This window comes from Podarcis erhardii, assembly GCF_964252035.2.
Source record: "Podarcis erhardii genome assembly, chromosome: 2".
NCBI lineage: Eukaryota > Metazoa > Chordata > Lepidosauria > Squamata > Lacertidae > Podarcis > Podarcis erhardii.
Window position 1 is genome coordinate 10,892,725 of NC_138498.1, and position 21,305 is coordinate 10,914,029.

The window sequence follows — 21,305 nt, forward strand, 5'->3', positions numbered from 1 at the left end:
TCTTTATTGTTGCGCAACAGGTTCAAACAGCAGTAAGAACCCTGAGCATGGGGTGACATTCACTTTTAAAACTTTGCCATCATATCCCAGAATACACTTCGCACAGCGTCATCAATACATCATTGTTACATCACTAACATGTCACAAAAGGGGATGGTTACACAAGATTAGCACAGACAAGATATGTCAGGGCAACACCCAAGTATAAGATCAGCACAGGCAAACATGTATAAGTACCCACCACCCAAAGTACAATAGAACTTCCTTTGCGTGTCTGGAGCCTAAGGCAAGTCCAGTGATGAGATTTGGCTTCATTTGGCAAACAATGAGCCCAGCAATTGTCACCTCTGGGCATTTCCTGGGGTAGGAGGTGTGTATACATGTCTTCACGCTTGGGGAGGTGGCAGGGGGAAAAGTCCTTTTTTCCAAGTGCAAAATAGCGTTGGAATGGAGGAAACTGGCAAAGGAGTTGATTTTACATGATTTTTAAAGCTTGAAAGCTGAGCTGTCAAGTCGAAAGGATACATTCAGGCATAATATTTGTAATATTTAATAACTTTAAAGATGTGCCCCCCTTATTTCCTTAACAGCAGGAAAAACCCCTTGCCTGCAGCACGACCGCCAAATCCAGGTGAGGCGTCTTCACCGTCCTGCAATGGCGGCTGACCTGGCAGTAAGCGTCATTACACAACAGATGAAACATGCACATTTCCCCTCCAAAATCTCTTCTTTCTTTATGCTTCCACTGCCCCCTTATTTTTATTCAATGAACCCAATGCTACTACCACCCCCTGGATTGTTCCAGCACTCCCTAGGGGGCTGTATTGCCCACTTTGGGGAAACATTGCCTTGAGGGTTTATGTGCTCTCTGTCTTCCTTCTTATAGGTGCAAAAATTCCTCCTGGGCTTGAAGAACAACCTCCCTTCCATGACAGTGACTGACCAGGCTTGGCCGCCAGCTCCATACAAGTTTCTCACAGGCCCCAATGAAGAACTGAAGAAGATCTTCCACCACTGGAGGGTTAGAGCGGGATTATGGCTCATTTCTATGCGTAATTCTTTCAGAGTGAAACGGAGGGTGCTTCCAGACTGTCACTGTTCTCGCCTGGGATTCAATCACATTCTGACAAATTCAGGTTGCGTGTGCACAGGTCACATTTTGTCGCTTCCGCGCATGCACGTGATGTCATTTTGAGCATCTGCGCATGCGTAAGCAGCAAAACCCGGAAGTAACGTGCTCCGTTACTTCCGGGTCGCCGCAGAGCGCAACTCGAACATACTTAACTTGAAGCTACTTCAACCCGAAGTATGACTGTACGCTCATTTCTGCAGAAGTTCATCAGCATTTTAATGCAAAATTCTCCTAATTAAGCACATTTTTATATGCAGTTTTAATTAATATGCATGTTTTTGAAAGCAGTTTTCCTTAACAGAAGCACCTTTGTACGTTATTTTAAAGAAGTCTGTCTTAAGAAATGATTTATTGCTCAGATAAGTCCTGGCTGGACGTCCAGCCCGCTTCAGCTACGCAGCTCTGCTTGCCAGGTCTCCGGACTTCAAAGGCCACATTCCAAAGGCTCTGAGCAAACGCAGAGTTTAAGCAGCGTTAAGAGAAAGCTGTAAGCACAAATGCTTTCTTCAGTGTGCTAAAATAAAGTCCAGACTGGATCTTAGCAGCTAGAAGCAGTTTTATTTACAGCAGACTATCCATTATCGTCCACAGCAAACAGTATCGTGAAAACATGTCCTCTCTCCTCAAAAGCGAAAGTAGAGAGAAAGAACAAAGACTGGAGACACTCGGAAATGACGTAGGGTCTCCCTCCTCCTAACAGTAGACAGTGCGTACACTCTGAGCTGTTTAACCCTGTAAGCTCAGGTTCTCCTCACAGTATGTTCATTTTTATGCACATAAAAATGATTGGATGGAGAGCTGCCTTGCAAAATTTGAATGGGCACAAATTTTGAAGGATGGCTGTTTCAGTCCTCGTACTGTTTCAGAAAGTGCAAATTTGACAGCGTCTCCTTTAAATGCAAACAGAAACAACTTTTTTCCTCATCTGTCCTCTCATTGCGCCTTTGATACTATGTGAGCCGCCCACATTGTTGACTGGAATCATAGAACAGCTGCTTCCACATCCAACACACTTTGCTGAGGCACCAGAGTTGTCTCTACAAGATCAAACAAGGTTCAAAGTGCCGGTGTGGGTGTGGAGTGAGCTTTTGCTTACTTGGGCAAGTTGAACTGAGTTTTCTTTTTAAACTAATGGTTCATTTTGTGGATAAATTTCCAGGCAAACAATGTTAGGTCTGCATCCAGTGTCTACCTCCTCTCCCATCATTACAGTGTGGCTACATAGAGTACAGTGGTGCCTCGCAAGACGAAATTAATTCGTTCCGCAAGTCTCTTCGTCTTGCGGTTTTTTCGTCTTGCGATGCACGGTTTCCCATAGGAATGCATTGAAAATCAATTAATGCGTTCCTAGGGAAACCGCCTTCAGACCAGGTCCGGGGACAGTCTGTCCCCCGACCTCTTCTGAAGGCTGGGGGGGGGGGGGAGACAAGGGCTTTTCTTCCCACTGCCAGCCTTCAGAAGGCTGTTCTGAAGGCTGGCGGTGGGAAGAAAAGCCCTTCTTCCCACCTCCCGCCCCACAAGCTCCGGGGACAGGAGGGCTTTGCTGCCGACCGCCAGCATTTTAAAAGCCCCTGCTGTCCCGGGGCGATTTTAAAATGCTGGCGGGCGGGAGCGAAGTCTCCGCTGCCCCGGGGAGATTTTAAAATGCTGGGGGTCGGCAGCGAACGCTTCGCTCCCGCCCGCCAGCATTTTAAGATCGCCCGGGGCAGCGGAGAAGTCTCCGCTGTCCCGGGAAGGCAGGCGGGGGGAGCAAAGACTTTTGCCCCCGCCTGCCTTCAGAAGAGGTCCAGGACCTCGTTCAGATGCCCGGCGGCGGGGTGCGAGGTTCCCGCCCCCCGCCCCGCTTCGGAGCAGCGCTCCAAAGCGGGGCGGCTGGGGCAGGTGTTCCCGCCCCCCCCCCGCCCCGCTTCGGAGCAGCGTTCCGAAGCCGGGCGGTGGGGGCAGGTGTTCCCTCCCCCCCGCCCGGCTTCGGAGCACCGGGAGAAGCGATCTCCCCGCAGCCCCTTGCTTCAAAAGAGGTCCGGGGGCAGCGGGAAGCGCTTCCCGCTGTCCCCGGACCTCTTTTGAAGGAAGGGGAGGTGGGGAGAAGCGATCTCCCCGCAGCCCCTTGCTTCAAAAGAGGTCCGGGGGCAGCGGGAAGCGCTTCCCGCTGTCCCCGGACCTGGGGCTGCGGGGAGAAGATCGCTTCTCCCCGCCGCCCCTTGCTTCAAAAGAGAAGACCCGCTGTCCCCTGGGCAAGCTTCGTTTTGCGAAGCAAGCCCATAGGGAAATTCGTCTTGCGAGGCAACTCGAAAACGAAAAAACCTTTCGTTTTGCGAGTTTTTCGTCTCGCGAGGCGTTCGTCTTGCGGGGTACCACTGTATTTACAGCCCAACAATCTCAATATAGGGCACTGTCACCACATGGTGCTTTAGAGATGACTGAAGTGGCAGTCAACTTGATGTTGATCACTTTCGCTCAGTCATCACAGGCTTTCCTGGCCCATGTCACTCAAAGCTTGGGGAGACTGTTAAATAGTGGGTAGACATAGCAGACGATGCAGCGATTTCTCCAAAGCAGCTCTTTATTTGTAAGCTGGAACAGAACTGAACAGCAAACAGCTCAGCTGGCCTGCTTTAAAGGCAGCCGGCTGTCAACATTGTAGCAGCAACAACCCAGGTTTTCCCGGCTGACGTGGACCTGAGTGAAAACTATATATACGATCCTCCTGGTGGCCAGGGTGAGAACTTCAATATATAACACAGACCTAGTGGTGTTTTCGTTCTGCCATGCACAAGCCACAAAATCAGGGCTGGCCCTACTGTTAGGTAGAATGATGCAGCCACCGATGGACATGGACCTGAGCCTGGCTGCTCTTCCTGCCCTTTGAGTACAAGACAGCAGAAAGGAGAATCATGGCCTTGCTTGCCAGATTTAACAACAAAAACAAAAAAAAGAGGCGTGGGGAAGTACTCCTCAATGCAAGAACATTCATATTTGGGAGTGCTTTTAAAGAAACAAAAGCAATCAAAGCAGAAGAATATGAATTTGAAACTATTTTTTTTTTTTTTTTGGAAGCAAATGTGACTGAAGTAAATTTGCGTGTGTTTTTTTCCTCGCTAAAGTAAATAGGGTATGTTTTGAAGTTTGCAATGTTCGCTCTCCTTTTGCTTCTTACCTCTCTGCTTTCCTAATACAGTGCAAGAAATACCGAAATCAGCTGCCACCCCAGAGAAAAGTAGCCCTCCAGGACAAGTTGTGTGCCAGTGAACTTTTCCGGGGCAAGAAGAGTTTGTACCCTAAAAGGTGAGTGCAAAGACTGGAGCTAGCGCCACCCCAGTCGAGCTGGAATTGACCCATTAGGATTGCTGTGGATTACTATTAGGGATGAGTGTATCTGATAATTTCTACCTCTCTGTGTTTCTCATCTTTCCAACCTTAAGTTTATAGAATCATAGAACTGTAGAGAAGTCAGAGCTAAAGAATTCCTGGCAGATGGCCATCAAACCTCTGTTTTTAAACCTCCAGTAAAGGAGAGTCTGGGACGCGGATGGCGCTGTGGGTTAAACCACAGAGCCTAGGACTTGCTGATCAGAAGGTCGGCGGTTTGAATCCCCGCGGCGGGGTGAGCTCCTGTTGCTCGGTCCCTGCTCCTGCCAACCTAGCAGTTCGAAAGCACGTCAAAGTGCAAGTAGATAAATAGGTACCACTCCGGCGGGAAGGTAAACAGCGTTTCCGTGCGCTGCTCTGGTTCGCCAGAAGTGGCTTAGTCATGCTGGCCACATGACCCGGAAGCTGTACGCCGGCTCCCTCAGCCAATAAAGTGAGATGAGCGCCGCAACCCCAGAGTCGGTCATGACTGGACCTAATGGTCAGGGGTCCCTTTACCCTTTACCTTAAAGGAGAGTCTACCACCTTCTGATAGAATCTGTTCTGCTGCTGAACAGCTCTTATTGTTAGAAAGTTCTTCCTAATGTTTAATCTGACTCCCCTTTCTTATAATTTGGATCCACTGGCTCACGTCCTACCCACTGAAGCAGCAGAAAACAAGCTTGCTCAATCTTCCATGTGACAGCCCTTTGAAGAAGGCTAATGTATCACCTCTCAGTCTTCTCTTTCCTAGGCAAAACACCAAACTCCCTCAACTGTTCCTTATAAAGCTGTTTCCAGACCTTTTATCATCATGGTTGCCCTCCTCTCCACATCTTCCAACTTGTCAATATCCTTAAACTGTGGTGCCCAGAACTGGACACAGGTGGGGCCTGACCAAGGCAGAATAGAACAGAACTATTGCCGTATTTTTCGCTCTATAAGACGCACTTTTCCCCTCCTAAAAAGTAAGGGGAAATGTCTGTGCGTCTTATGGAGCGAATGCAGGCTGCGCAGCTATCGCTGAAGCCAGGAGAGCAAGAGGGATCAGTGCGCACCAATCCCTCTTGCTCTTCTGGCTTCAGGGATAGCCACACAAAGCCTCTTGAGTGCAGCTGGAACGCTCCTCCCTCTTCGCTCAAGAGGCTTTGCGTTTCTTTCTTGTTTCTTGTTTTCCTCCTCTAAAAACTAGGTGCGTCTTATGGTCGGGTGTGTCTTATACAGTGGTGCCTCGCAAGACAAAAATAATCCGTTCCGCGAGTCTCTTCGTCTAGCGGTTTTTTCGTCTTGCGAAGCATCCCTATTAGCGGCTTAGCGGCTATTAGCGGCTGTGCTGATCCCGGGGGGAAGGTTACCGTTGGCGTAGTCAAAGTCTGGTCCTGGGTCACTAGCCTGGAATCAGTCCACAAGGAGCAGGGCGAGGTCCGAAGTAGGAAGCCGGGCGGGGACAGGAACACTGGAGAGTCAGGTCTGGGTCCGGGCAGGAACAGGTACTCAACAACGATGTTGCTCCCACAACCTGGGACCGGGCCGACTGGCCTTTATCTGTTCTGAGGCCAGGGGCGGTCCTGGCCCCTAGGAGACCCGCCTCTCTTGGCCTTAAGGCGAGCACTCCTCCTGGGAGAAACCAGTTCCCTTCGCCTCTCTGCCCTTTGCCTCTGCAGTTCAGGAGAGGCTAAAGGGTTACTGGGCCCAGGGGGAGACTCACCTGCAGGCACTGAGTCCTCAACCACCTCTGGAGCCAGAGTGGGATCACCTGGTGCCTGCTCCTGAGGATCCGGCACAGGTGCAGGTGCTTCAGAATCAAGGCCCTGCCCCAGTTCAGCCGGCCCTGGAGGCGGGGACTCCTGTGCAGGCTGGGATTCCTCTGGTTCAGCCTCTGAATCGGAATCCCAGGCCATCACAGCGGCTTAGCGGCTTAGAAAAAGGGGGGGGGAGGAAAAAAAACTCGCAAGACTCGCAAGACGTTTTCGTCTTGCGAAGCAAGCCCATAGGGACATTTGTCTTGCGAAGCGCCTCGAAAAATGGAAAACCCTTTCGTCTAGCGGGTTTTTCGTCTTGCGAGGCGTTCGTCTTGCGGGGCACCACTGTACTTTCCTTTAGGTCTCCACTTTTCCACATCAGTTTGAGGGTACTAATGAAAATCCATCATCATTTTTGTGTGTGAATTGCTCCTAATCTGCATTTTAGAAGGCATTTTTATACATTTTAAAGGCATTTTAAAGGCATCTTTGTATGCTATTTTCATGAATATATATATTTCTATGCACGCTTTACCCAACAACAATGCATTTTTGCACATGTTACTTGGCTGGAGAACAACATTGTAAAATTCAGAGAAATGCAGATTTCAAATGGATGGCTGCGTTTCAGTTTGCATATTTTCTGGGATTGTGTGTATTAAATAGGTTTACCTTTACATGCAAACTGAATTTGCCTCCCTCCCTCCCTAATTACAACCTGTGGTTTGTGTCTTTTAGCCTCCCACAACCTTTCAGAGGGGATCACCTGGGTCTAAAGGAGAACTCCAAGTATCGTAAGCTCCAAGCCACAGCTGATGGCAAGATGGTCATGGCCGACACTGTGAGGAAGGTCAACCGAGGTGATGGAAAGGTGAGAAACATCCTGCCCTACCTCTCTGGCACCTAAAGGAACAAGAACAAAAGGAAGAGCAAGGGACCTGTGTGTGGTTTCTCACTATTCTAGGGTTAGTGAGAGCCAGTGTGGTGTAGTGGTTAAGAGCGGTAGACTCGTAATCTGGTGAACTGGGTTCGCTTCCCCACTCCTCCACATGCAGCTGCTGGGTGACCTTGGGCCAGTCACACTTCTTTGAAGTCTCTCAGCCCCACTCACTTCACAGAGTGTTTGTTGTGGGGGAGGAAGGGAAAGGAGAATGTTAGCCGCTTTGAGACTTCTTCGGGTAGTGATAAAGCGGAATATTAAATCCAAACTCTTCTTCTTCTTCTTGCCATATTTAAATATTTCTTCCACCTGCCTCCCAATTTCAATTCAAATTTATCCTTTCCAGGAAAAAATATTGTACATTAAAAGAATGAAACGAAACCCCATTGCCAGTGACCTATTTGCAATACCTGCACGGCCTGTTTGCAGGATTAAGCCCCTGTCTGAAAGCACCTTTATCTAGTCTCTTGCACCTCAAAGCAGAGGGTCACCAACCTTTTTGGGCCCATTTTTAGGATTTTTTTTTAGTAACTGAAAGTACCTGCCTCTCCTTGCCCAGAAAAAGACACACACACACACACACACACAGGCAATTCAGTTTTCCTTTTTTAAAAAAAATAATTTTTATTAAGTTTTCCATTTAACAATCCAATCATATCACATTAAGTATTCCAAATTATACCAATACATATCATAAACTCCAAATATTTTGCCAAATTATAAATTTTTGTTGCGGGTTCAGGGTCCAGTCATCTCATATTTCTGCTGCTTTTAGTGTTCACCAGTCCCATCTTTCGATCTTCCTGTTGTTATCCTTTTTCTTCTTAATAGCCTCTGAGTTGTTTCCACAGGCGAGTTAAAGTAAGCATTGTTATGCTTCTGTGTGAACTTTGTAAGGCTCTCCCTTTTTTAAAAGCTGGTAAGTCTTTTGTTTGCAGTAAATCTTCACACGCTGATCCAAAAATCTTGCTTGGGCAGCAGGTGCCATCTTTCTCAATTCCGATGAAATAAAATCTAAGCGTCTGCTCATTAATTTTCCCAGACAGGTTGCACCATAAATCAGTCTTTCCAGGGGAGGATTTGCCAAGTCGAACTTAGAATACAATCATGATAACAGAGCAATGGCTCGCCTCCCCCTCTGACTATTAATCTCGCAACATAGTCTGTCTCATAATGGCGGATCCCGATTAAAAACTGTGTCACAAGAGAGCCTTTTATTTTCTGGCAATTCAGTTTTCCAAGGAATCGTCATGAAAATCAGATCTGCTAGGGTGAATCTGAGCCTTGAAAAGCACGTAAAGCTGAAATAGGTTGTGGAACAGAGCATCCCACTTCCAACTTTCTCTTTCAGCTCTGTGTACTTCCTAAAGTAAGCACCCTCACCACCTCAAGACCAAGGGCACTGAGTTAGGGGGAGGAGGCTCAGAGGCTTTGTGGATGCCAGAGAAGACCTCAAGGGTGCCTGTGCGCCCACCAGTGACTCATTGGCAACTCCTGCCTTAAACTCACCCACCCACCCCTCAATATGTCAGCTACGTGAGCAAGATCCTCTGTTGAAAGGGGCTTGGGATGAATGACAGGGGAGGTGCTGGTGCTTTCATGGCCGGCCTGCACACAATGAGCTGACCAGTGTCGAAGCAGGATATGGTACTAGGTGAACGTTTGGCATGAATCAGCAGGGTTGTTTTTCTTCTGTCCTTAAGAGCCTGCCATGAGGGATTCAAGGTGGCAATTTTCCTTCCTCCTCTCTCTGTTCCAGGCCTCTCCTCGAATCTTCCTTCTCACCAAGAGCCACATCATCCTGGCAGACCCCAAGGCTGCCCAGCCAAAAACAGTGATCACCCTGAGTGACATCAACGGTGTCTCCGTCAGCCGCTATGCAGATGGCTTCTTTGTTCTGCACATTAAAGAGGTACTGGGAAGGTGGTGGAGGCGGTGGCCTGACAGCTACCAACACAATTTAATGGCCAGGGAGATCCTAGCAGCCAATTTGCTACTTCGTGACTCCCTCTGAAACCCCCATGGCAGGGTTAGGGAATATGAAAATGCAAGATATTTTTTTTTTAAAGGTGTTAACACCATCCTGCCAAAGCTGAATTGAAATGTCACACAAGTCTGGAAATGTGAGCTCTGAATGTGTAGTTTTCAAATGTAGCTTTTTCAAATCGCATTGAAGAACACTTTAATGAAAGAAAACGCTGCTGAGACACTTTTCAAACAGTTAGAGAATTCTTAGACTTTAGTCCTGTATATGCACCTAACTGAGAGGAAATCCCACTGAGCACAGTGGAACTTTCTTCCGAGTTAACATGGATTGCCCTGTCTTTTAAACAGATTCATCAGTGAATTGTAGGGACTCCTTCAGCCTGTTGCCTGCCCCCCCCCCCAACCCTGCCCTCTTCTTACTAGGGTTGTTTGCAGTGTCAGAGCCTGGTTTAAGAGAAAAACAATCATCAGCAGCGAGATTTGCCATCCCACTCCCACCCATCACTACCTGTCCTGAAATCACACCACCAGCTTTATAGCCACCTGCCATTAGAAAGGTCTTCTGCAATCATATCTAACCTTCCTTTCCTCCATGCTGGCCTAACTTGCAAGGCTCAAGATTGGAGAACAGTTCATCCCATAAAAATCTCTAGCTCCTATCCCATCTTCCCTTTTAGCTAAGATTGCTGGGTTTTCCAAGACCACTTGGGGGAATAAGCCACTCCCTGTATACAAAAAGAACCAAAAGTCCCAGTTATCAAGCACCACAAAGGAAATGAAAGTTGAGTGTGGGCAGACATCCTTGGCCAATGTCCTGCAGATGGGCTTGTTTTCCATTCCCTTGACAGTAAGTAGCTATTATGGAGGCAGAGGCATATGATGGGCTAGTTCAATGGTTCTGAATTTTTTTGCAGTGGCAAAACCCAGTGGCAGGGCAGCATTGTTGACCTGGCTTCCCAACACCACATGTCACTGCCAGTCCCTACAAAGGGGAGGGGCAAGGCAGTGGGGAGTGTTGTGCCCACACCACACCAGTCTCACTGCTGCCTTGCTCTTCTAACTCTTGGTAACCAGCACAACACTGCCCTGCCTGCGCCACCTGCTAGCTGCTACTAATTTAACCCTTGGAAAGTACAATGAAGGAAGGAAGGACGACAATTGCTTGAGTGGTGCCTAGGACCCTCGTACCTACGGGACCGCCTCTCCCAGTATGCCCCACGGAGAGCCTCAAGGTCCCGGGCCCTAAGGAAGTTAGATTAGCTTCAACCAGAGCCAGGGCCTTTTCAACACTGGCTCCGGCCTGGTGGAACGCTCTGCCTCATGAGACCAGGGCCCTGCAGGATCTGATTTCTTTCCGCAGGGCCTGTAAGACAGAGTTGTTCCACCTGGCCTTTGGCTTGGAGCCGGTTTGATTCCCTCCCCCTCTTTCTTTTTTCTTTTTCCTTTCTCCTCCTGTGATGAGGCTGCATTTTAATATTTTAATGTTTCAATATTTTAATGTTGTATTTTAATCTTGTTTTTAAGTTGTGTTCATTCAACTTGTTTTTATTATTGCTTGTTAGCCGCCCTCAGCCCGGCTTTGGCTGGAGAGGGTGGGGTATAAATAAAAATTATTATTATTATTATTAATCTCCATGGCTGCAGCGCAGTGGAAATCACGATTTGTGTGTGCTTATCTGTTATTGCAACACTTTCCCCACCAGAACCTTATGGACTACTTTACAGAACCCCAGGGTTCTGCAGAGCTATTTTAGAAATACTGGGCTGGTTTATAAGGCGGCCAGTGGTTAGGTAACATAATGGAAGCAAGTGCTAAAGCTTGTAAGCTAGAGTAAAGACTAGGATGGTGCCTTTATCAGGTTTCAATGTCTCTTTCTTTTGCAGACCTCCACAGCGGGTACCAAAGGGGACTTCCTGCTTATAAGTGACCACTTGATCGAACTAGTCACCCGGCTCCACCAGACCGTGCTGGAAGCTACAAAGCAAAAACTGAAGCTCCAAGTGGCTGATGAGTAAGACTAGAGAGTTAGCAGTAGGCGGAAAGGGGAGGGGGAGATTTGGACCAAGCACTGGTGCTCTTGTTTGGGAGTTTGTCCAAAGCATCATAAGGACATGGGAAGCTGCCTTATCCCGAATCAGACCATTAGTCAATCTAGTTCAGTACTGTCTACATTGACTGATAGCAGCTTTCCAGGTTTCATGCAGGGGACATTCCCAACCTTATCAGGAGGTGCTGGGAACTGAACCTGGGACCTTCTGCATGCAAAGCAGATGCCATGCCGCAAATTCATCTTCCTTTTCCAGAGAGAACCACCATGTTATTTGACAGGCTGTGAGGGATTATTCTTTTTCGCAGGGGGGAACGGGAAGAATGCTGAAAGACTGTGTCGATCCACAGAAACAAAGATCTACCGATGGGTTTAACTGGAATCTGTGCTGGCGATATACCAAAATCAAAGGCAGCCAAAGGCAGAGAAAATATACAGTGGTACCTTGGGTTACATACACTTCAGGTTACAGACTCCGCTAACCCAGAAATAGTACCTCGGGTTAAGAACTTTGCTTCAGGATGAGAACAGAAATCTCATCCTGAACGAATTAAGTACTTAACCCGAGGTACCACTGTATATCTATTTGGTAGTGGTGAAACCATCTCCATCTCCATTTATAACTTTCCTTCCAGGAAGGTTAGAGACTATTTTTTTTTCTTCCCTTACAGGCATCAGCTCTGGAGTGAGTGCTCCAGTTGTACCCCTGATACTCTGGCCTTGTTTCTACCAAATAATCCTACTTCCACCAGAGAATCCTGGGAACTGTAGTTTGTTAAGGGTGTTGGAAATCAAACCTTTGTGAGGGACAAACCACAGTTCCCACTATCCTTTGCAGGGAGTCACATGCTTAAATGTATCATCTGATAGCTGTGGCTGATGGGACTTTTAGTACAAACCTCAAGGACTTGTTCATGCAAGTTGCAGCAATGTTTTTCTCCATTAATTTTTTTTACATAAATGTATTTATAAATTTGTTTAAAACCACATAACTCCAAATACAGTGGCTAAGGTTCCACTGTGATTTTCTGCAACACTTTTGTTTTCAAACTGGTTTAACCTTGCTGCAATGTCTTCGAAATTTCCTCCTTTCTTAGCCATTTCTGTTTAGTTTGGTTTGGTGTCTGAAAGCCTAGTACAGTGGTGCCCCGCAAGACGAATGCCTCGCAAGACGAAAAACTCGCTAGACGAAAGAGTTTTCCGTCTTTTGAGGTGCTTCGCAAGACGAATTTCCCTATGGGCTTGCTTCGTCTTGCGAGTTTTTTCCCTCCCCCCCTTTTTCTAAGCCGCTAATAGCCGCTAAGCTGCTAATAGCCGCTAAGCCGCTAAACCGCTAATAGCGCTAATCCGCTAATAGCTGTGCTCCGCAAGACGGAAAAACCACAAGACGAAGAGACTCGTGGAACGGATTAATTTCGTCTTGTGAGGCACCACTGTATAAAAGCTCAAGTGCTACTGCTAAGTTGGAGTGAGCAGGTGTATCTTTTAACATTAGATTCCTTTGGTCATCTACAGGTTCCTGGTGAAGTTCAAGCAAAGTAGCATCACTGTCAAGGTGGTAGAGACAGCTGAGAAGCAGGGCGCAGCGCCCATCTGCAGAAAGAAAGGCAGCCATCGAATGGAGGTGTTAGTCCACTGAGGAGAATCTGGACAGAAGGATGCTGCCTGTCCAGAGGGAACTACAATGGACTCCTGGGGGCCTTTGGAAGTGGGAATTTGTGACTGAAGATTTGGCTCACTGGCAGCTTCAATATTCTTGGTCTCTCACATCCCACCTCAGGGGCAGCTATCTGAAAGCTTTCAATAATCAGTAACACATGCCAGTTTCCCCATTTGGCATAGGTGCCAATGACAAATGGTCACGGTGCTACAACTGACCTCTTCAGAAATGGCCAGTCCTCCTCTCTTCTTTAGAAGCCTTACCTCTTATTTAACTGGAGAACATAGAGTGAGCACCAGGAAAACACACCAGTGAAATGAAATGCCGTTTTTGCCTAATTTAAAGTCTCTTTACTTAGGCCCTGGGCTAGAGGGGAACCTGTGGCCCTCCAGATGTTGATAACAGGGAGCTGCAGTCCGGCAACATCTGGGGAGCATCAGGTTCCCAGAATGTGACCTACAAAATCTGGGGATGCTTTTAAAAACAACAACCTCAAATCTGTTTTCTTAAAGGTGTGGCCAGGAGCTTCTCTTGGAGTGAGTGTGAACAGCTCTTTGAAACTCCTTTCTACACACTGTGTTTCATCAGACCAAATGTCAACCTTCAAAATACCTCTGCGCCTCTGATTTATTATTAGTAACAGAAAGTAATCACAACCAATGAAGTACATAGCTTTTTAAAAATCTCCACCACCATCTTGAATTCATCCAAAGTGAGCAGTTTTTTGAATCCCCAGCTTGGAATGATACTAGATGTGCTTTTGTTTTGCTAATAGACCCTGAAGATCAGCTTCAATAATCTAGACAGTAAAGACCCAGAAGAACACTAAATAAGCTTTCAGGGTTAAATGTGTCCAATAGCTCAACTCCAAGCATTTGTAGGTTCTCACCAAACCTTGCACAGAAGCTGCCAGAGCATGTGCAGGTAGCTGCAATATTCCCCCCATTAAATAAAGTTATGTATTTTAAATCTTCTAACTCCAAACAGCTGAGTTTACATTGTGTTCTATTATTTATTCTGCAACATTTCAATTGTAACACTGATTTAAAGCAGCTGCAACATTTTGGAGTTTCCTTTTCCAATCATCATCAACAAGAACATCATTTTGATTGGATCCAAAGTGAACTGCTGTTTGAATCCTCTCACCAGCCTGGGAATGATATATCTCAGTGCAGATTCCCATTGTGTCCTTGTGCTGCTTGATTCATACTTTTGCCTTGATTGGATGAAACTGGATGGGGATTGGAGCTATATACATTAAAGGGAAGATAATTTGAGCAATTGATGATAGAAGACAAACTTTTTCCTGCAGTTCAGCCTCCTTCTCACCATTCTCAGCTGTTGCCAGGTCTGCTGAACAGTACAAGGGCAGGGAAAGTTTCGAATCTTTCTTCCCCATCTCACGGGTCTGATGGAACCTTGCCTCCTATATGAGCATAGGAAAAAGCTTAATAGCAGTAAGTGGTCAAGCACCATGGGACTTGCAGATTTAACAGCTGAGGAAGGTTACCCAGACAGGAGGAAAGAAAGACTTGGAGACAAATGCCTTCCTGGCCTGCAAAGAGACTGCTGCAGGAGCTAAACCATATTTTGGCCTCTGCAGCTTTTCCTTGCCTGTCTTCTAGTGATACAAGAGCAGGCCTCAAACTTTTCAGTTTGCGCCATGTCTTCCTGGCTACATGAAACGTTAATCTTCTGTCAGGTGCCAGTGGGTAAGTAGGTCACTGCTCCTGGACCCTAATTTTTTTTCAAAAATTAATTAATTAATTAATCAATTATTAGAATTTATATACAGTGGTACCTCAGGTTACATACGCTTCAGGTTACACACTCTGCTAACCCAGAAATAGTGCTTCAGGTTAAGAACTTTGCTTCAGGATAAGAACAGAAATCGTGCTCTGGCGGCGCAGCGGCAGCAGGAGGCCCCATTAGCTAAAGTGGTGCTTCAGGTTAAGAACAGTTTCAGGTTAAGTACGGACCTCCGGAACAAATTAAGTACTTAACCCGAGGTGCCACTGTACTGCCCTATACCCAGGGGTCTCAGGGCGGTTCACAGAATAAAATCAAGATACAAAACCACAAAATACCTAATAAAAATAAAAACAGTAATCCAGTACCACCACCCCCACAAAAAAAAAACCATTTTAAAAGGGCATAGGATGTAAATTAACCAAATGCCTGGTTAAAGAGGAACGTTTTTGCCTGGCGTCTAAAGGTGTATAATAAAGGCGTATAATGATCCTCTTAGCGCCTCTGGGTAGTACCTGCAATAAGCCTCTGAATGCGTGTTAGGCCAAGAACATATGATAAGGGGGACTTCCGGAGGCGGCGCAAAACGGCAATGGCGGTCCTCTTTACCCTGTGAAGAGGGGCTCCGCGAAAAAGGGTCGTCCGCTGCGGCAAAGCGGAGACCCGTCAAGAAAAACCACAGGCAGAGCGAGCCTGTGGCCGTGGGACTCGGCGGGCGCCAAAAGCCCCCCCAGAAACGTAGAAGGAACCTCGTAAGGGGCTCCGGAACGTGAAAGGGGGAGCGGCGCTGTGAGTTCATCGCTCTTTTCGTGGATGCAAAGCCGTGCTACTGCTGCCGATGAGCGCTGACCTTTCTTCTTGAAAACATCGAATTTGACAGCTACATACCCGTGAGTAAGGGGTACTAAATTTTGGACTAATTTTATGGATTTGGACTGAAAACGGGAGGCGAGTAACAGGAAGTCCGTCTTCCGATCCTGCTAACTAGATCAAAGCAAGGGCTGAAGTGCGCTGTAGCGCCTAAAAAGGATCGTAAAAACAGAACAAAGGTGCATTGATAGACTTTGTTTCTAGAAGTTAAAAGGGAAACTTTTGTGAAGCTTGTGGACTTAATTTTCGGAACTTTCTTCCTATTTTTGAGCTATACGGAGTTAAAAGGGACAACCTAGTCGTCGGGCTGCCAGAGTGTAATAGAGAACTGTCAAACTGCTGATACTGTTGCTGAAGTTCAAACTGTTACATAGACTGAGATATTAATGTTTAAACATTGTTTCTGGGACCATTCTTGACACCTTGTGGCTTTTAATCAAGAAATAGAAAGCTTTGGGAACATTCCTTTTGTACTCAGGAATTACAAAGACTTAATACGGGATTATAGGAACTTCAATGGCGGAAAAGAGTTCTTTCCTTTCTTGAAACTTTGAAATACTCCCCCTAGAGGATTGTGGAGACATAGAGGCCTGGGAACTGTACTTTATTGAGACTTCTTGTGGTTTAATTGTTTATATTTTGAACTTGTCTCTCTCATGGAATAAAAGACAATTTGACCTTGAACTGAGGCAGGTGTGGAATGAGCGGCCCAGGGAAAACAAGAGCAGCCAAAGCTAAAGAAAAAGAAAAAGAAAAGAAATCTGTGCAACTTGTTCAAACAACTTTAACTCATCAACGCAGATCATCTGTCCCAACTGTGCTAACAGCACAGGAGGTGGAAATCGAGCAGCCTGCCACAGAAGATATGGCAACTGGAGGATCTGAATCAGTCCTGAAACAAATTCTGGAGCAACTGGCAATTTTAAACCAAAAGGTGGACAATCAATCAACAAAAATTGACCAAGCTACATCCTCTATTGGTAAATTAACTGAGCAGGTTTCCCAGCATACTCAGGCAATTGACAATTTGCAAGGAGCTACGGCTGAAAATTATAAATTAGCTGTGGAAGCCAATCAAAAAGCAGAGCAGGCAAACTGAAAAGTTGATGAGATTAAGGGGGAAGTAAGGCCTCTGAAAAGACAGGTAGGGGAACAACAAGCCTACCTGTCACTGGTTGAATTGAAAAGTAAGGAAAATAATCTCAGGTTAAGGGCCATCCCAGAATTGGAGGCAGGCAACTTAGAGGGATTTCTGACACTTCTATTTTCCAAATTCTGGGGAATTGAGGAAGATAAAGATTTCAAAATCGTGACGGCCTTTAGACTGGGAAGATCGGTAAAGAAAGATAAGGCTAGAGACTGTTTGGTTATTTTGAGATCAAGAGAGGAAAGAGATAAGATATTAGGCCTACATTTTAAAAAATCCTTGGAGATAGAAGGTAAAAAGGCTGAAATCTACAGAGATATACCTAAACATTTATTGGATCTTAGGACCACTTACACAGACCTGACCAAATTGTTAAGACATAACGCAATTCCTTATAGGTGGGAGTTTCCACAAGGACTATCATTTACTTATAAAGAAAGGAAAGTAAGAATCAAAACACCTGAGGATCAGCAGAAGTTCCTACACGACCACGAGGAGGACCTCCAAAAAGGAGCTGCAGCTTCTTGGCCACCACCACCACCGGGACCACCACCAAAACCTACACCGTCTGGATCTGGACCAGCACCACCACCTCCGGGACCGGAGGAAAACCTAGACACCCCATTGTAAGACCCACCAATTAAACCAGGATGTCTCTGCAGCTTCTTAGCTGGAATATAAATGGCGGAAACTCTCCGGAAAAAAGAAGGAAAGTATTTCATATTTTGAAAAAAGAACAATTGGACATTATTTGCCTGCAAGAAACACATGTGACAAGGCTCCACAGAAAAGTGTTAATCAATAAAAGATTAGGCCAAGAATTTATTTCTTCGGATAAAGTCAAGAAAAGAGGAGTGGTGATTTATGCAAAGGAGAGCCTGTCACCGAAATTTCTATTTAAAGATGAACATGGCAGAATTTTGGCGATTGAAATTCAGACGCAAGGAGAAAAATTTTTGATATTAGGAATATATGCTCCAAATGAAGGAAAATCGGAATTCTTTAGGAAGCTGCATGAGATTATGCTGGACTACTTAGACTATAACAACATCATTATGTTGGGTGATATGAATGGGGTTGTATCTGTAAACATGGATAAGTCGCAAAGTGCTAACATAACGAAAGATGGCAGACTACCTAAAACTTTCTTTGAAATGACTGACAATATGGACTTAATTGACATATGGAGGGTTAAGAACCCCTTAGGAAAAGAAGGAACTTTCTTTTCTGAAGCTCATCTGACATGGACACGAATAGACCAAATATGGACAACTAGAGGACTGGCACCTAAGACTAGAAAAGTGGAAATCTGCCCAAAAACCTGCTCCGACCATAATGCGTTGAAAGTGGAATTGAGACTAAACATAACCGGATCCTTCAGATGGAAAATGAATGACACCTTATTAAGGGATCAGGAGATTGTTAAGAAGGCCCAAAAAACTTTAAAGGACTATTTTGAAATAAACTTAAACACCACTGTGGAAAAAAGAACAATCTGGGACGCAAGTAAAGCAGTTATGAGAGGGTTTCTAATACAACAAAATACGATTAAGAAAAAGCTCTGGAATGAAAAGAAGAAGATATTGGAGAAAATAAGAGAAGGAGAGAAAAAATTAAGATCTAGGCCTAAGTCGGTGGAAGTGCTCAGAGAAGTGAAATTTTTCCAGGCACAATATTTGAAATTGATAAATCAGGAGGTGGAATGGAAAATTAAACAGATGGAACAAAGATCCTTTGAATCAGCAAACAAGTGTGGGAAACTGCTAGCATGGCAGTTGAAAAAGAGACAAAAACTTAACACAGTTACAAATCTAGAGATTGAAGGGAGAATGGTTCAGAAACCCGAGGAAATTAGAAAGTGTTTCCAGAGATATTTTAAAGAACTCTATTCACAAGGGCCACAGAAAGACTTTGAGATGGATCAATTCCTTAAAACTAATGGATTACAAAAAATAACTCAAGAAATGAGAACTATCCTGAATAGTAATATCACCCAGCAAGAAATTGAAAGTGCCATCCAGAATCTTCAATTAGGCAAATCTCCAGGCCCTGATGGACTTACCTCCAAATACTATAAGGTTTTGAAGGATTATTTGATACAACCTTTGATGGAGGTCTGTAATCAGATTATGGAGGGGAGGAAGGCACCGGAGACGTGGAAAGAAGCCTTCATCACATTGATACCTAAACAAGAAACTGAAAAGACCCAGCTTAAGAACTACCGCCCCATCTCACTCCTAAACGTGGATTACAAAATTTTTGCGGATATTTTGGCAAGTAGGTTTAAAAAGGTGCTTAATGAAGTGATCCATAAGGATCAGGCCAGCTTTCTCCCCGGTAGGCATTTGTTTGATAATACAAGAAATATCATTGACATTTTGGAACTCCTACAAACAAATCTTAATACTAGAGCGGTTTTAATTTTCATTGATGCAGAGAAAGCCTTCGACAACATTTCTTGGATGTTCATGAAAAAAATTTTGGAAGGGATGGGAGTGGGGCGGGGGTTTGAAAATGGAATAGAAGCAATTTATTCAGAGCAAAAAGCTAAATTGATTGTTAACAATGTGGTGACAGAGGAGTTCAAAATAGAAAAAGGGACACGACAGGGGTGCCCCCTATCCCCCCTATTGTTTATTTCAGTCCTGGAGGTGCTACTGAACATGATTAGAAAGGACCGGTCTGTACAAGGAATTGAGGTTGGAGTGAAACAATATAAACTGAAAGCTTTTGCAGACGACTTGGTATTAACATTACAGGAGCCAGTCTCTAGTACTAAAAGAGTGTTAGAATTAATTTCTGATTTTGGTCGGGTGGCGGGATTTAAGTTGAACAAGCAAAAAACTAAGGTTCTAGCAAAAAATTTGACAACTACAGAAACAGATGAGTTCCTGAAAGAAACGGAATTAAATGTGGTTAAAAAAGTAAAATACCTAGGGGTGTATCTGACCTCCAAAAATCTGAATTTGTTTAAAGATAATTATGAGAAATGCTGGTCAGAAATTAAAAGATATTTGGAAATATGGTCAAGATTGAAACTTTCCTTGTTGGGCCGAATAGCAGCTATAAAGATGAATGTATTGCCGAAAATGTTATTTCTGTTCCAGGCCCTGCAGATCGTGGACAAAGTGGAATGTTTTGGAAAATGGCAGAAGGATATTTCCAAGTTTGTTTGGCAGGGCAAAAAGCCCCGAATAAAGTTTAAAATACTAACTGATGCGAAAGAAAGAGGGGGATTTGCCCTGCCAGACTTGAGGTTATACTATGAATCTGCAGCCTTCTGCTGGTTGAAAGATTGGATTCTATTGGAAAACACTGATGTCCTAGATCTGGAGGGGTTTGATAATGCTTTTGGGTGGCATGCATATTTGTGGTATGACAAGGTTAAAGTTCATAAATTGTTTAAAAACCATATTGTCAGAAGAGCAATTTTGATGGTCTGGACAAAATATAAGGACTTATTGGAGAGTAAGACTCCGAGGTGGCTCTCACCGGTGGAGGCCAAGGCACGTAAGAGACTTAACATGGAAGCCTACTGGCCTAAATATTGGAAAATAATTGAAAAAATTGGAGACAATTGGAGGTTGCTGAGCTTGGAAAAACTGAAAAACAAGGTGCGAGATTGGTTGCACTATGCTCAAATCCAGGAGGTTTTTAAAGTGGATAAAAAGGTTGGATTCCAGGTGGAAAAATCGAAATTAGAGACAGAACTGTTAGAGCCAAAAAATAAACTACTTTCGAGAATGTATAACTTGCTGCTTAAATGGAATACACAGGACGAGACAGTCAAATCCGCCATGATAAAATGGGCACAGGACTTGGGACACAACATTATGTTTGAAGACTGGGAAAGGTTATGGAACACCGGAATGAAATTTACGGCATGTAGTGCCTTGAAGGAAAATATTATGAAAATGATATACCGGTGGTACATGACCCCAGTCAAGCTTGCTAAGATATATCACCTGTCTGACAATAAATGTTGGAAATGTAAAGAGGCGGAAGGGACATTCTTCCATCTCTGGTGGACTTGCCCGAAGGTGAAGGCCTTTTGGGAGATGATTCATAATGAACTAAAAAAGGTACTTAGATTTACCTTACCTAAGAAACCGGAGGCCTTTCTTCTGGGCATTGTAGACCAGAGAGTACTTAAGAAAGATAGAATTTTTTTTATGTATGCTACCACAGCAGCAAGGGTCCTGATTGCTAAGCATTGGAAGACACAAGATTTACCCACGCTGGAGGAATGGCAGACGCAGTTGATGGACTATATGGAACTGGCCGAAATGACTGGCAGAATCCGAGACTTGGGAGAAGAAACAATCGAGGAGGACTGGGAAAAACTTAAAGACTATTTGAAAAAACATTACAAGTTGTATGAATGTTAAAAAATGCACTTTTTAGAAATTCTTGCTTCAGCATCGGTAAATTAATGAAATGGAAATTAAGGTACAAGAAGTCAGAGGTGGAATAATGAAATAACTTTATTATGTTTAAGCTAAAACATATAAGATTTGGGTTACAACAGTTTTGAAATTAGGCAACATGATAAAATGAAAGATACAATAAGCTTTGAAATAAGTTAACAAATTGCTGATGTTTTGTATTACAGAGAATGCAGGGTTTGGAGGATGTGGGGAAGTCCAATAGATGTGCTGGAAAAAAGGATTATGGAAATTTGTA

General features: G+C 44.9%; 1 protein-coding gene and 2 long non-coding RNA genes across 4 annotated transcripts in view; 2 read left to right on the forward strand and 1 right to left on the reverse strand.

Annotated features, from left to right (window-relative positions):
• LOC309334555 (unconventional myosin-Ia-like) overlaps positions 1-13,840 on the forward strand; it is a 60,672-nt gene extending 46,832 nt beyond the window's left edge. For both annotated transcript variants that reach the window (XM_081848926.1, XM_081848927.1), the window contains exons 24-29: positions 887-1,021; positions 4,311-4,417; positions 6,961-7,093; positions 8,922-9,074; positions 11,033-11,160; positions 12,712-13,840. In XM_081848926.1, the coding sequence (XP_081705052.1) occupies positions 887-1,021; positions 4,311-4,417; positions 6,961-7,093; positions 8,922-9,074; positions 11,033-11,160; positions 12,712-12,835 (780 nt within the window). In that variant the 3' untranslated portion in view covers positions 12,836-13,840. The remainder of the gene's footprint in view (positions 1-886; positions 1,022-4,310; positions 4,418-6,960; positions 7,094-8,921; positions 9,075-11,032; positions 11,161-12,711) is intronic.
• Positions 1-21,305, reverse strand: part of LOC309334630 — a 235,790-nt gene that overhangs the window by 107,718 nt on the left and 106,767 nt on the right. The window lies entirely within an intron of this gene.
• LOC309334621 lies at positions 3,163-3,498 on the forward strand. The gene is made up of 2 exons (XR_014153197.1): positions 3,163-3,253; positions 3,348-3,498. It is a non-coding gene; the product is annotated as an uncharacterized lncRNA (long non-coding RNA).